General features: G+C 39.0%; 2 protein-coding genes across 4 annotated transcripts; one reads left to right on the forward strand and one right to left on the reverse strand.

The window, feature by feature from the left end:
- The first annotated feature begins 68 nt into the window (after positions 1-68).
- On the forward strand, positions 69-3,933 carry st3gal7 (ST3 beta-galactoside alpha-2,3-sialyltransferase 7). 2 transcript variants are annotated; one of them, XM_077582542.1, is made up of 8 exons: positions 69-168; positions 320-467; positions 690-810; positions 877-1,217; positions 1,417-1,603; positions 1,670-1,810; positions 1,881-2,033; positions 3,458-3,933. In XM_077582542.1, exons 2-8 carry the CDS (start codon positions 331-333, stop codon positions 3,542-3,544), a joined length of 1,167 nt encoding a protein of 388 aa, XP_077438668.1. In that variant the 5' UTR covers positions 69-168; positions 320-330; the 3' UTR covers positions 3,545-3,933. The 2 variants fall into 2 exon arrangements, with proteins under 2 accessions (XP_077438668.1, XP_077438667.1); XM_077582541.1 differs by lacking the exon at positions 3,458-3,933 and having other exon boundaries at positions 1,881-3,389.
- Positions 3,923-13,989, reverse strand: hps1 (HPS1 biogenesis of lysosomal organelles complex 3 subunit 1). 2 transcript variants are annotated; one of them, XM_077582540.1, is made up of 18 exons: positions 13,842-13,989; positions 12,861-13,032; positions 12,645-12,779; positions 11,739-11,881; positions 11,459-11,567; positions 10,334-10,494; positions 10,146-10,248; positions 9,726-9,804; positions 9,192-9,247; positions 8,933-9,100; positions 8,676-8,855; positions 7,686-7,753; positions 7,474-7,611; positions 6,063-6,128; positions 5,810-5,954; positions 5,394-5,507; positions 4,644-4,726; positions 3,923-4,581 (listed from the first exon to the last, which is right to left on the reverse strand). In XM_077582540.1, exons 2-18 carry the CDS (start codon positions 12,975-12,977, stop codon positions 4,419-4,421), a joined length of 2,028 nt encoding a protein of 675 aa, XP_077438666.1. In that variant the 5' UTR covers positions 12,978-13,032; positions 13,842-13,989; the 3' UTR covers positions 3,923-4,418. The 2 variants fall into 2 exon arrangements, with proteins under 2 accessions (XP_077438666.1, XP_077438665.1); XM_077582539.1 differs by having other exon boundaries at positions 7,686-7,762.
- Between the last annotated feature and the right edge of the window lie 1,322 nt (positions 13,990-15,311).

Below are 15,311 nucleotides of genomic sequence, written 5' to 3' on the forward strand. Positions count from 1 at the left end.
ACCTAAGCAGACATGTGCTGACACAGTTTCCAAGCCTCTAGTTAATGTATAACCAGTTTTAGTCAGAGGGGTGAGGTAGAAAGCAGCTGCAGCCATTTTAGCCACACTGGACATGAACCTTACGCCATGTTGGAGAGACTTCATGATCATTAGAGGACTCCCTGACAGGTATTTAACTCATTTTCATCACTTTTTAATTGTCTGGCTATAAAATGTAGTCTTGTTTATTTGAACTTATCAGCAAAAACAAATAAATACAGTACAGTACTGCATTTTTGTTGTTTTGAAAGTAAAAGTACTCAACTTGTGTGTGTTGGAGGTGTTGTTACCATGGTGACCCTCAAGCGCTTGAGTGTAGAAGACCCCCAGGATGTTTCTCCTCTTTTGCTTGAGGCTGCAGAGCCGGAAGTGACGACGCCTGACGCACACAACGAAGCAATGCCATGCAGAGACTTTTTCATCAGCAGGTAAAACAGAACAAAAAAATCCATCCATCCATTTTTCAAATCGCTTATCTTCACATATTTTTTTAGTTAGTATAGTTTCTTGAGAGCCTTAATAAAAACTGAACTGTTAAAAAAAAAGTTTCCCTACCCTAGCTCTACTGCATCTTCACTGTGCAAGTGAGCGTACATTTTTGTTGACTGTACTGTATACTCTAGAGCTAATAATGTGGTGATGTCACCCAGGACTGAGAATGCTGTCCTCAGTGTGCTTCTACTGGTTGGATGCTACTCTGCTATTCTGATTCCAGCATATTTCCCTCTGCATAAATTCGCTATAACTGATGAAGAGTATCCCAAACGAGAGGTGCGTATGGACACACACGCATAAACCCACATTTTCATTGTATCAATCCACTCTTCTCCTCCTCAGGATGTGCTGAACCATTCGGCCTGGCTGCTGTCAGGCCGGTGTCATCGTCGCTGGTGCGTGGAGCGCCTGAAGCGGCTGCCATGCTCCTCGGCCCTGACGGACATCCCCGTGTTCCTGCGGCGAGAAGGCAGCGCCGTCTCTTGGGACGCGCCCCCTCCTTTGGGGCTCCGCGGGAGCCGAGGGAATTTGGAGAGGGCTCTGGCCTCTCTGCCTCAGCCCGGCCCGCCTCGGTCCCTACGGAGAGACGGCAGCTGCAGAAGATGCGTGGTGGTGGGCAGCGGAGGGATCCTCCACGGGAGCCATCTTGGATCTCATATAGATCAGTATGATGTTATCATCAGGTGTGTTGGCAACTAGAGCACAAGCATGTTTAACTGAGGAGTTATTGAAATAATATTTATTCAAATAAAATATCAATATAATAAATAAATAAATAATACTTCTTAAAGATTAAATGCTGAACTGTACTGAGTGATTCTTTCGCATATCACTAGAGGGAGCCAACGTAGCACCTGTCTGTTGTTTGTTGACATTATTCAGGATGAACAACGCTCCAGTGCTTGGCTACGAGAGAGACACTGGTTCTCGCACAACAATCCGCTTGATGTATCCAGAGGGAGCACCCAGCTCCGCCAACGAGTACAACAAGACCTCCATCGTTGCGCTTGTGGTCTTCAAGAGTCTCGACCTGGACTGGCTAACCTCTGTCATCACCAAACTACCACTGGTGGGTCCGTACCTGCCGCCGAACCAGGAGCGTTAAATAAAATTAACACAATGACATGTTTCGTAGGGGTTCTGGTCCAAGTTGTGGTTCTGGAAGGAGGTGGTTGATGATATTCCCTTGAGAGCAGAGAACTTCCGGATCCTCCATCCGGAGATTATTCGTAAGACTGGAGAAGTCCTGCAGAAATATTCACAAAAACAAGGAAATGTGAGTATTTCGTTACCGAGCGGACGTAGCAGTAGACAGTAGTTCATTGTGAGCGTGTGTTGTGTTGAAGTCAATGGTGCCCACGCTGGGGGCTGCCGCTGTGGTGATGGCTCTGCAGCTGTGTGACCACGTCAGCCTGGCAGGCTTCGGGTACAACATGCAGCACCCTCATGCTCCTCTTCACTACTACGAGACCATACGCATGGCCGCCATGAAGGCTCAAGTGAGTCCACCGTGGTCCTTTGTACATCACATTATATTACATAGGTCACATCGCACTTTACAGAAGGCTGGCATGTTTCGCAGCCATCTTTCTGTTATGGATACCCGAAGGAGATGAACTTTGTGAACGTAGTTATCCTCAGGTGGTGCTTGCAGCTAATGTCGAACCCAACGGGTCAACCACCGCTTACTTTGCACAGCTGTTGTTGCTGAATCCTGTGATTCGAGTTCCCGCCATTTGTCACCCTCTGCTTTGCTCTCGCTAGGTTTGGCTAGCTTCTAACGCTAGCCTCTTGTTCGTTGCTCCAGCGAGCTCTTGCTCGCAACTCTTGCTCGATCCCGCCAGCCCCTGCTCGCTTGCTAACCCATTCAAAAATAACTGGTAGTAATTGGTAGTAGGCTTGCGAAGTGTGTTTTTTCATGAGGCACTGTAGTGCGCGTGCTTCGTTGCATAGTTCACCACTAGATGGCACTAAATCCTAAAAAGTACTTTATTACATTTTTGAGCTGTAAAAACATTTGGGGACAATCAAAATGCACTTTTTTTCTTTGTATAAACACAAATTTTGCAATCTTCTTATATAAAAAAAAATATTCATTAGCTCAGTATAATTTAATGTGGATCCAGACTTTATCTTAGGCCTACTTCTTTTCAAATAAACACTTTCTCATCAACTTCCAAAAATTTGGTTCACATGCAGGATGTTTTCAATTTTTTTTCCATAAACATGGAAGATTTGCACACCCAAGATACACTGAAAAAAACTAATGTGCAATATTTTATTATTTTTTTTACCAACTTGTTGAATTTTGGTTTACATCCAGGATTTTGTCTTTCACTAAAATCCATCGACTTTGGTGTGAACCCAAGAAATATTCAGAAAAATATATACAGTACTGTACAGTACACCAAAAAATAAAAATAAAGACTTCACAATTTGGCAGCACGGTGGCTGACTGGTTAGCACGTCCGCCTCCCAGTGCTGAGGACGTGAGATCGAGTCCGGGCTTCGGCCTTCCTGGGTGGAGTTTGCATGTTCTCCCCGTGCTTGCGTGGGTTTTCACCGGGTACTCCGGTTTCCTCCCACATTCCAAAGACATGCATGGCAGGTTAATTGAACACTCCAAATTGTCCCTAGGTGTGATTGTGAGTATGGTTGTTTGTCTCTGTGTGCCCTGTGATTGGCTGGCAACCAGTTCAGGGTGTACCCTGCCTACTGCCCGAAGCCAGCTGGGATAGGCTCCAGCACCCCCGCGACCCTTGTGAGGAAAAGCGGTCAAGAAAATGGATGGATGGATGGACTTCACAATTTCCCACAAGCTCCAATCCAGGCACATGCAAGAGTTGGGTGCAATTGTGTGCTGATCCATTGTTTGGCCATGGAGGAGGTGAGTGCTCTACTTTGTGTGCTGTTGTACCTGCAGGTGGTTCATGACGTCAGCTCTGAGAAGCTCTTTCTAAGGGAGCTGGTGACAGCTGGCGCCGTCAGCGACCTCACGGGAGCGCTGTGAAGCGGACGCTCAGACGCTGACACTAACATGAACTCAACACGTGCCCGCCTCCTCCTACTTCTTCCCGCCGTCAGCCTATGATGATGATGATGATGGTGGCGAAGAGGACACTGACGATGATGTCCTACATTACTGCGGCCATGCAGCTGCTCTGAAGCGGCAGGGACTGACCTTTAAAGCACAACATCCCCGGGGTCTGTCAGAGAACTTAGCGGATTCATCTCTGAAAGGTTAGAAGACAAGCTCAGACTGTAGCGGCTTGTCTTCACAGGAAGTGATATCATCATCCTGCATCCTGTAATACTACCATCATACTGTGCCACTTATGGGCTTTATGGGCATTAATCTGTTCCAGCACCCCAAAAAACACCAAGAGAATTGTTTATAAGCTATTTTTTTAATAAGATAAGAAAAACAGCGCTCTACAGAAGCATTTCATAAAATCATACAGTAATAACACAATTAAATAGAATTTAAAGAATGAAACTCTTGCAAGGACATTGTTCTGCTCTGCAGTGCGTGACTTAGCCACCAGGGGTCATTATAGTACATTCCGACATACTACATGCAGATTTGATGAACTTAAATGTAGTAATATTAGTCGTTTTAGTCAAGGACAAAAAATATATGACTGTGAGTATTGTTGTCTGCATGAGTTTCTACCACTTGTGTTCAAGCAGAAGTTGTTTAAAGTTTCATGATGACCGCTACTTGAAGCTAGTTTCATTAGCTTGTTTATGGTGTTTTGCATTGTGTTAGCAAAAAGACTAAATAAAAAGCAACTGTCATGAAGGTGTAAAAAATATATATATTAAAATGTGCAAAACAAAGAAGGGTGCGTAATACAGTATGTGCCGTGGTCTTAGCTGAGCCTTTAGAGGAGTGGGTTCCGCGAGGGCTCCCACAGCTTGCTGGCTAGCTGTCTACAGTGCTGCAGGATTATGTCAGTGGGGATGACGCCCAAATGCACGGTGAGCAGCTCGTAGCACTTCACCACCTCGCCCGGGTGGCTCTTACTGTAGTAGCGCAGCAGCTTCCTGAGGACACACACAATGTGGGTTTAAATGCTTTTAGAATAGTTCTGCTGAGGTTCTCTTACCTGTAGTAGTCCCAAGCAAGCATCCCGATGGGGGCAGAGTCATCGGGTAGGACGGGCATTTCCACTGCCTCCAACTTGTAGCCCTGATGGGTTAACCAGCACACAGTATGTTAGACAGGTAAAGGGGTGGGCAAGCTTTTGGGCTCATGGGTCACATTTGATGAGATGAGCGACATCAAAAAGTTTAACTGTGTAGGTAAAATAGTTTATTTTAAATCAGTCAGAAATGATGCTCACACAACATTGCTCCAGGATTTTTAAAAATTGTTTTCTTAGCATTTTCTCACCAACTATCTTTTTTAAATTATTGTTTTTATTGATGTACATTTTTTTAACTATTCATTTTTATTGTTGGATCCATTTTTATTCATACAATAAAAATATATATTTTGAATTTTATTATTCAAAAGTAATTTAATCTAATTAATTTACCAATTAATAATTTTTGAAAAAATACTTATTTGACTATTTTTTTAAAACTTATTCACAAAAATTAGTATCTAAGGAGATAAATATATATTTTTTTTTTTAATAAATCAAGAAATTTTAACAAACCGATTTCAAGGACGAAACCACTAAATTATTGCAAACAAACGTTACAGCACTGTTGATAAAGTAAGTGCTCGCAGGCTGCATTAAGAGTGCTGTATGTATGAGCTATGTCAGTAAAGTTCGAAGACTGGTGTCACAAAAGATAGATTTCAAACCCAAACAACAAACCCTATTTTCTTAAAAACCAAACAAACTTACGGTTTCATTTTCAAACCAGAGGAAGTAGCAGAAATAGAAGTCGCCATCTCGCAGCGTGACAGTGGAGTAACCCTTTTGGAGGTAGCGCCGCGTTGTGCTCACCAGCCTCCAAACCTTAAAAGCAAGATGAACACATTTATAGTCGTGTATGCACGCTCAGTGGATACAACATTAGACACAACTTTGCAATCCAGTGAGATCCAATACTGTATGTACATAAGCTATTAACAATCACGTTTAACTGATAGTGTATTGTAGTGGTGTACCTAAAGAAATGTCCGGTAAGTGTGGATGATGACAAACTGAATAGAGCCAATAAGTCTCCAACTGTGAGGAGGATTAGTAGTGACGGTGTTGCTAGGATACTGAGTCAATCGTCCGCAGTTGAACACATTTGAGTGACATGTGCGCCTCGCCTTGTTTTTGATAAATTGAGCCACCGGCCCTTTGCCCAGCTCCGATGTTGTACGCTCGGTGACGTTGAGGGAGGGCGCGATCATCTGGCCCGTGGATCGATCCACGCAAATGAAGTGGATGAGGCCTGGGAATTCCTCCAGGTACGTGCAACGATGAAGTGGGTCAAGGACAGTAAAAGCACTTACAGATGTATTACTAAACACAAGTACAGTACAAATCAATGATATCAGGGTTGATTCCATGATAGGATATGACACCATAGTAATGTTTCTCTTGCTTTTCACGAGCAAGAAGTCCTTCCAGTCCATCAGCTTTTCCCTGGGAGAGAAGACAGAAGAGGTGCACAAGAAGAAACAATTCAATTCAAAATGGAGATGTGTATTATGGAAGAGTTCACTTACACAGAAAATAGCCTATTTTGCTAATTCTGGCCAGGGGAATTTGTTTACTCAAAAGCAGAACATGGTTTTATTTTGGAAATATTATCAAACAATGTGAATGGTATATTTCAAAATTCTAACAAAAAAATGAAAACTTTTACTGCACTGGGCAGAACAAATAGTTCCGTAGATAGTAAAGCTTTTTTTTTTTTAAACCACCATTTTTTCCCCTCAATAACGACCATGTAAAGTAAAGCATTTTGTGCATGCACAAAACATTGTGGAATGAGCACATCGATTGAACTCCTTGTTAAGATTACATACGAACATAGATCTTTAATCCTGGGAAAGGAACCTTTAAAGGCCCCCCTCCACCAAAATATGATAGGAATTTATAGTTTTAAAAAAATAATAATTTAAAGCAAATATAATTTTTAGGGTTTTTGCAAGTATCAGCATTTTTTAATGCTGTTTTTAATGCAACATAAAACTAATTTATACCAACATCGTACTGCATAGACACACACATATACATATACATACACATACATAAATGCATATATACTGTATAGGGACATCAGTCAATGACAATTTTAAGTCGTAATTGCATGACTTCCATTATTAATTCGCAAATTAATCATGTTGTATTGGTTCTAAATGTTCAATAAATGTATATTTTATGCGTTTCATACTCATCAATTAACATAAAAGGGAAATATGGTTACCACGTACAAATGTAGTCATATATTTCAGTTCATTGATATGGCAATTTATTTGACGTTTAAAAAGTATACTAAAAGGAGTGTGAAACATTGAGGCAGATTTGTGTTGTTGTAATGTTCTGCCACTGGGGGGCATTAGTGTTTCATGATGGACATTGGTGACCTGAACAGTATATTTTTCTTTCTAATTTCAGAGCAATTGGTGTATGGAACATGAGGAAACTCTTGGGACTCCAGGTGATTTTGTTCATTATAAATTACAAGTAGTCACCAGTCCCCACAAATACATGTTTTTAAATCACACTTATTATTTCTAAATTGTGTTATAGTGTCTCCTTTGCTCCGTTGTGTGTGAAATAATTTAAGCATGAAGAAACAATGTTTTTACATCAACTGTATTCCAATTTTTAATGCCTCTACATATAATTTTTAAAGAAATCTAAGGCCTTAATTTGAGCAAAATCCACTTAATGACTTTTAATGCTTTTTCATGACCCGCAAAAAGCCTGATTTTAGTCCCTGGTGTTTACTTGGCGAAATATCGCACTGACTGATACGCACTGAAGCATGGCCTGGGCTCGCTCCTGCAGGGTGGGGGAGAGTTTCCGAGGAACATCAGCCGGTCCAGAGTCAATGAGGAAGCACTGGCGGTAAATGCCACACAGCTGGGTCTTCATGTTCTTACACCATGGGATGAGACTGTAAGGGAATCGTGGCAATATTGACAAGGCTAGACAATGGAATGGTAAGACAGAGTCTGCAAACACACTCACTCTCTGTTGAAGCCAGGGCCACCTCGGGAAAAGGCTCGGTTCTTGAACTCGCTCCAGACATTTTGTAACTGTACAGACTCAATGGAAAAGAAGACAATAAAAAAAAAAAGATCCTGCCAATCACTGTAGTGGCAATTTACAATTATCAAAAATTATGACATTTGTATGAAATAAACCGTATTAAAGAGGTTATATTATATGAATATTACTGGATATATTTACAACAGACATTTAAAAGCACATATAACAATTATTCTACATTCACGATACTTATTGTACAAATGTGCCTGTAACATAATGCTATTTCATTTTCATCCCTGCCTGTATATAAGCACACGTAACTAAATAAGACCTTAATATGACTATGTCAAATATGGTGCTTTGGGGTGACACATGGCATCCTGTTTGACGGACATTTGCAGAAACTTGAATCATTTTGATAAGCAAATAACAATGAAAACATGTAACAGCATTTATATACAATTTGTTCATATAGCAAAGCACTTCAAAGCAAAGATTAAAAACTACAGGCAGAATATACGATACCAAAATACAGTGGGCCCCGAGCATTACTGTATGCTGCTGCCACAATGCTACACTGTAGGTTTGATGTTTTTTTGGTGATTGCGCCAAACATACTGGTACCTTTTGGAATTATGTGCTTGGCAGATTTTCTTAGGTACCATAAGATTAATAAAAACACAACAATAAATAATATATTGTATATATAAAAGTCTAACTGAAGGCATATGTATTTTTAATTGAATTAAATATTCAGATTTACTGTATATAAAAAGAAATGCATATAATAATAATAATAATAATAAAATTGTATTTATAAACCGCTTTTCCAAAAAAATCAAAGATGCTTTTCATCTGTAAGACATAATTAAAAAACAACAATGTATTGTAAAATTCTACAGTTTTGTAAGATTATTAAGCAAAAAACAAAACATGTGCAAAAAGATGCAAAATAAGAATAAAACCCACTTGAATGTCACTAGGCCCCAGAGCTTTAATGAACTTGTCCAATTTGCTTCTGATGTCATGTATTGTCGGTTGACTTCTAGTAGCAGACGACCCTTCCTGGCCTTCACTCAAACGCTTCTCCAACTTGGCAAAGGCCTCCAGGAACATGTAGACGGACGCTGCCACTGCACTGGTGGGAATCTGATTAGATTGAGCAAATCGATTGTGTGAGCTCAAAGTCAAAAACGTACGGGTGGGAGATGTACAAGAGCACAAACCTTAGTGAGCAGCACCAGTGTTATGCCGGGCCACAGTGGCAGACAGTACATGGAGTGAGGCATCATGGGATACAGCCCCTCCTTGTGGGACACTTCGAGAAACACCCTGCGCGGCGTGGATGGATCAGGTGGAGGGACATCCAAAGTCTGCAGACTGTCTTCTGCCATCTGAACACACACGGTTCACGGTTGTATAGCTAACTATTAGACGTTGCAATGTGCACATATATTATAAAACATGTGAAATATGAAGACACACATGAATGTCTGGATCCACAAACTCAAACACCGTCGCTTCTTCTCTTGCTTGTTTTTCTGGAGGAACATAAAGTTTAAATTATTAGACACTTGATGACACATTTGCCACTAAAATATTACATTTACATATATTTTTAAATCACAATTAGATTTAAATGGGCACAAATAGTCATTATTTTATTTTCAATTTTTTTTTTTTTTTTACTTAAAAATACATTTTTCTATTATGATTATTGTTGGTTGGCTATGATTTTATGAAGCAAACAAAATTTTGTAATTACAGACTGTGAATTATGGTGTAGATTATGTTGATTTTTATTTGTCCATTGCACTATTTTTTTTTTTAAATTTCAAGAACGGTCATAACCAACCTCCCCTGCCAAAAAAACAAAAACAACAACATTAACACAAATATTCAATCATTTCAAATTATTTCTTTTTACTTTTTTTTTTTTTTTACATATTACAACAACAATTACTAATACAGCTTCCTGTGCATGGTCAAAATTAGAATAAAAACAACACCAGAACTCACCCGAACTGCTGGAGTTGGTAGGGGAAGGCTGAGGTGTGTAAAAGCTCTCTGGGCCTGAGCCGCTTGTACTATCAACATCCTACACATGAAAGAGACAAAGAATAATAATGGCTGATAATAATTTCAATAGTAATAATTTTAACTTACAGAAAAAATAAAAGTGATTAAAAAAATAAAGAAACTATCAAAAATAAAGAATTTAAAAGTAAGAAAATTAAAGAAATGAAATAATAAATGTGACAAAAATCACAACATCTACTGAATAAAAAAAGAAAATACAAAAATCCTTATTTTAAACCAGCTAAGGTAACTCCAGCTAGAGACTAAATGCAAAATGCATTTCGAGACCAGTAGAGAATTTAAATTCAACACAAATTACTGCACAATAGTGCGCGGTGCTAAATTACTTGGCGTTAGTACCTCAGACGCATGGTCATCTTGGTCCATGTTGCTAGGATACATGTTTTGGGCCATGATGATGAGGGCCAAGAGGTCTGAAGTGGCCAGTGTGCTTGCACTGCGGCTGTTAAGACATTCAAGGCCAAAGTGAGAATATTTCAAGTGAGATGAGTCAATGAGGACGAGTTAGGAAAGCAAGAGTGCAGCACCTGGAGTAAAAGGCCAGTAGTTTGGTGTGCACCAGGATGAAAGCATGCTGTACATCCTCTCCCGCTCTCTCCACGCTGCTGTTGAGCTGCTGAACTAAACGGCGCTCCAGGAACTCGATGCACTGCTCGCACAGCGTGGGGTGGATCAGCCTCTCCACGGCCTGACAGGGCAAAACGCTCATGTTGTCAATAGCACCACTCATCAATTGGCGCAGTGTTTCTCAACCTTTATTGAGACAAGGAACTCATTTGACATTAATTTTAATCAGAAATGTACTTAGCCGGTGTTTATTGAACACAAAGCTTATATACACTTGTAGGAGGTCATGACTTATTTTGCAGTATGAATGGCCACTGGTGAATAGATTTAATGAAACATTCTGCCATCTAATGGAAGAACATTTAATTGACTGATATAGATAGCTCAACAACAAAAAACAGTAGTAATGTAATAATAGTAAAAAAAAATCTCACCAATGAAGTGGAATTTTATCATTTCCTGTATCTTTATGATCTCTCAAGGTACCTAGCATGTTGCAGCTGCTTCTGTAATCTAATCGACTTGTACTGTATTTGCAACTTGTTTAAATAGATGCTGCCATCTAGTGGTTAACCCTTTCAGAATGAACACTATGTACAGAAATATGGCCTGAGTTTTTGATGTATCATTTTAAAAACAGGATGAGTTAAGGAAAATATCATTTAATATTTAAAATAAAACAAAAATTGTAGTACCTTTACCAAAATATTAATGATGCAGTTTTGACACAAACTGGACACTTCAATAGGCACCCTAACACAATGTAATCTAATAAAATGTTTAATAATAATAATAATAGTAATAATAATAATAGTAATACATTTTCTGAAATTTTCCACGTGAAATTTTAACCCCACTTATTTTTGGGTCATTAACATGCATCCATTTTCTATCTGGCTTGTATCCTCATTAGGATTGCAGGTGAGCTGAAACCGACCCCAGCTTTTGGCGAGATGGGGTACACCCAGGACTGACTGTCAAATTTAATTCATTTGTTTTGAAATTAAAACAACCTGGATGAAAACCACCGTCACGTAACATATTGCATTACATGCAATCATGAAACAAACAACAATAGATTGAACCTCCACTAAGAAGCTCTGGTCGATCTCCCTGAGGTGGTTATAGGTATCCAGCAGGCTCTGGAGGTGTTTCCACAGACGAGCCCTTTGCTCTGTGTCTTGAGGACGCAACCTAGATAGAAGCAGAATAACAAAAACCCATCAATTCAGTATTTTCAGGGCAGGCCAAATGTGCAGTAGAATCAGTGATGGAGACAATAGACTTCAAAATGGATGACTCCACTAATCGGTTCAACCCCAAACATATAATATGAATTTAGTATACATTTCAAGGATGTCTTACTCTCTTCTGATCAAGCTACCGCTGAGGGTGACCATGCCAAAGAGCACCTCGATCATCTTCCTGGCCACATAGATCTTCCTCCTCAGATCCTCTTCCTCCTCCTCGCCGTCTCCGTTCATGGCAATGTAGAGACACTCGTCAAACTGGAGGAAAATACAAAGCATATCACGTTCACAAATAGGTGGGACACTTTTCCAAGTATTGTAATTCATAAGTTTTAGAATTGCACATATCAAATTATCCCAAATATGAGAAACTATGGTTTTGGGGTCAAAGGTAACATTGTGCACTACACTGTAATCTAATCAAAAATAAATTGGGGTTCTTTTTATGTTGTAATTGCAAAGCACTTTGAGTTTGTTATGTATGAAAAGTGCTAAATAAATAAAGTTTGTTTAATTTGACCTTTGTGTTTCAGCAATATCAATAAAAGATATTTCTACAATATTTGTTATATTTTCTAACACAAATCATTTTCCTATTTGGTGTTGTAAACTTGTACTATTATTTAACTATTTAGAACATGGGCAAAAATTGTAACCACAGAAACACTTTCTGTCAGGTATTTATTGGCCATGCTTTCAAATGAGAATGTAATTGTGCTTGTAGTGGTGTACAACTGCACTGCATCCTTTATGATAGCTCAATGGTAACCTTATTTAGCTGGATGCGAGGGACATATACTGAACAGCATATTACAAACTGTATGATGTAGTGCAATTCTACACCACTGCAAACTACAAGTGAAAGAAAACATATTAAGTGAATACCTCTATTAGGATGTCAATCAACAGCACACTATTGTTGATTGTGTAAATGTATCTAGTAGTTCCAAAATGTACAGTATATCACACAACTAGCCAGAAGTTATACACTGATGGAGTGTCGTTTTTTTAAGACGAGTACCTGGTGTAGTACATAGATGTGGTTGTTCTCTGTGGTGAAGCAGGTGTAGCTATCACCCAGCCTGTCCACCATGGAGCTGCAGGAGATGATGATGGGCGCAAACAAGGTGCTGATACTGTCTTCAAACGCTGGAAGCTTCAATACATCACATATTATAGCACAATTATTATAGATTTATTTTCAGGACGCAAATATACATGTTGTTTTCCTTGCTACCCTCTGGCCTTCCTCCTGGGCAGCGCCATACTGCTCCTGGATGCTGTGCTGGAACCCCTGGTCAGTCCAGTGGAAGAGGACCTCGGCGCTCTCGGTAGTGATGAGCAAGGCTTTCATTTGGAACAATCGCGTTCTCTTTTTACAGCCACTCTACAGCTCTGCATTTATAACACTTAAAAAACAACGGGAAGTACAGTCGTAAAGTCGTCAGGGAGAAACAGAAGTGCATAAAAAGTGCTTAAATCGAATTCATTAGTTACATTTTTCAGCAAATTAAGAGGAAAAAAAACAATAGTTAGTGTATTGACATTCTTAGTGTTCTAATTCAGTTGCTGCCCAACAAAAGCAAAGACTAATGTACCGTAACTGCATCTCCAAACTCTTCGTTTTGTAAACAAAGAAAACATTTTGAAGTTGTACAAAATTATAGTATACATTCGTGTTTCTGATTAAATTTAAAGGAAAACAATAGGAATGTTTTTTTTTTTGACAGCAATTATTTATTTTTATTTTATTATTATTATCTATTTCCGTTGCCTATACTGCAACTAAACCACTAGTAAAAGGTTTTAATTTGAAATTATATATTTAACTCTATAACTCTCTGAGAGGGCCATAAAACGGTTCTTTATTTTAAAAGGCATCATTTTCCCCGACAGCACTTTTACTGATGTCATTACGTCGTGCAGGTGTACCTAATAAAATGTCCGTTAGGTAAATTCCTAACAAGTAACGACAATGTTATACAGGGACCGTCTATGTTGTGTGGCACACAAATGCGTGGCTCAAAGTGGCACGTCAAATGCGTGGCTCAAAGTGGCACGTCAAATGCGTATATATTTAAAATAAAATAAAAAATAATGAAAGTTTTTTTATTTGTTCACTGGAAATTAGTTCCTCAAAAAAAAGTAAAACTTCCCTGATGTACTCGTACAATTGCCACTCATGAAAAAGAATTATTTTAGGGTCAAAATGACTTACTTTGCGTTTAAATGTTCTTGCGATGTCGTTATTAACATCCATCGGCTTGTTCTTGCTTGTTCAGCCAGTTTGTGCACAGTCCATGTTTGAAGACTCTTTCCTTGAAAAGGGTCTAGCTGCAGACCATGGGCGAGTGGAGCTCTACCGGAAACACGTGACCTCAAATTTAATCTTACTTTTTATTTTTATTTTTTTACCAAGCATAAACGTAACAATAACACTAAAGATGACCATAATCTTAACTCAAACTAACGTTAAGCAGTATTATTTGTATTTTTGAGTATATTTTGCTGTTTTAACTAAGACGATGTTGGCGCTTTCGTCACCACTGAAAACAGCGCAGCGCCACCGAATGGCGAATATAGCGTAATTTCAATACATCGTGTCTTATACGCTTCACGTTGGTTTGTTTGAACTACTAGGTGGATGGAATCTGATTTATATTGCGATGGAAATATTAATTCACAAAAGCGTTAGCCTCCGTGAATTTTGAAGTCAGAATATGCATATATATTGACGTGGTGCTGTACTCGACACGTCAGCAAATTAAGTGAACCAGTCTGTTTGTTTACTTAATTTGACAGTCAAAATTATAACTGTTGACTGAACATTGAGTGATGAAGAAGATAGGAAAACAATGTCAAATGTCCTTTCAATTTAATTAAAGTTGGTTTAAACATAATACATTTATGCTACTAAATCTACTCCTCAATTGTGTAGGATTGTTGGATTAAACATGCTGCAGTACCCCTAGTCTTAAATGGCATAAAACGCCCATAGTTATATATATTTAAAAAAAAAGAAAAACTGTCAATTTCCCTTCCCAGTGTCTAAATTTTTTACGGCAAATGAGGTGGGTGCTGAAAGTACTGTACATCATTCTGTACTCCGCAGGCAGCTCCAGCAGCAACAACAACAATACATATACATTTTTATTGAACATCTTTGTAGATCGGTGTGATTAACATTTGAAATCCCGCTCTTATAAATTCTATCATTTTAAAACTTATGGCTCGAATGCAAGTATTTGAAAACTGAATAACTCACAATTAAGGACTCATAACTTTTTATTTAGGAGTAATCAAATAACTCGTCACATGCAATTGAAAACAAGTTTGAGAATAACACCCTGTGGCGATATAGTGTAATAATACGCAATAAAACACGTTCAGAGGCAATGCTTTCCCGATGGAGTTGTGTTGTTGATGTTGTATACATTGTTTCTATTAAAATGTTCTCCATGTTTGTATACTGTTTTGTTCAAATTAACTAAATAGTTTATAAAGTTATGTTTTTAAAATTGATTTGCTTTAAAAAAGCGTTTCGTGCGTCGCTCGAAGTCACGTGTTTCCGGTAGAGCTCCATTCGCCCAGCGTCTGCAGCTAGACCCTGATGTGTTCCTTCCGCATTTCAGCCGCATCACATCCGCATCATGTGACCGTAGAACAGGCAGTATCCATGCGCGCTAAA

Source organism: Vanacampus margaritifer, chromosome 12, assembly GCF_051991255.1.
Source record: "Vanacampus margaritifer isolate UIUO_Vmar chromosome 12, RoL_Vmar_1.0, whole genome shotgun sequence".
Classification (NCBI taxonomy): domain Eukaryota; kingdom Metazoa; phylum Chordata; class Actinopteri; order Syngnathiformes; family Syngnathidae; genus Vanacampus; species Vanacampus margaritifer.

Bases quoted from the DNA above. Each gene is read 5' to 3' on its own strand.
- st3gal7 (XM_077582541.1), top strand. From the start codon at position 331: ATGGTGACCCTCAAGCGCTTGAGTGTAGAAGACCCCCAGGATGTTTCT. The intron at 468-689 runs GTAAAACAGAAC...GATGTCACCCAG, and splicing joins AGAGACTTTTTCATCAGCAG to GACTGAGAATGCTGTCCTCA. The intron at 811-876 runs GTGCGTATGGAC...TCTCCTCCTCAG, and splicing joins AAGAGTATCCCAAACGAGAG to GATGTGCTGAACCATTCGGC.
- hps1 (XM_077582539.1), bottom strand. From the start codon at position 12,977: ATGAAAGCCTTGCTCATCACTACCGAGAGCGCCGAGGTCCTCTTCCAC. The intron at 9,101-9,191 runs GTGTGTCTTCAT...GTGTGTGTTCAG, and splicing joins TTGTGGATCCAGACATTCAT to ATGGCAGAAGACAGTCTGCA. The intron at 5,508-5,809 runs GCGAGGCGCACA...CTTGCTTTTAAG, and splicing joins CTCAATTTATCAAAAACAAG to GTTTGGAGGCTGGTGAGCAC.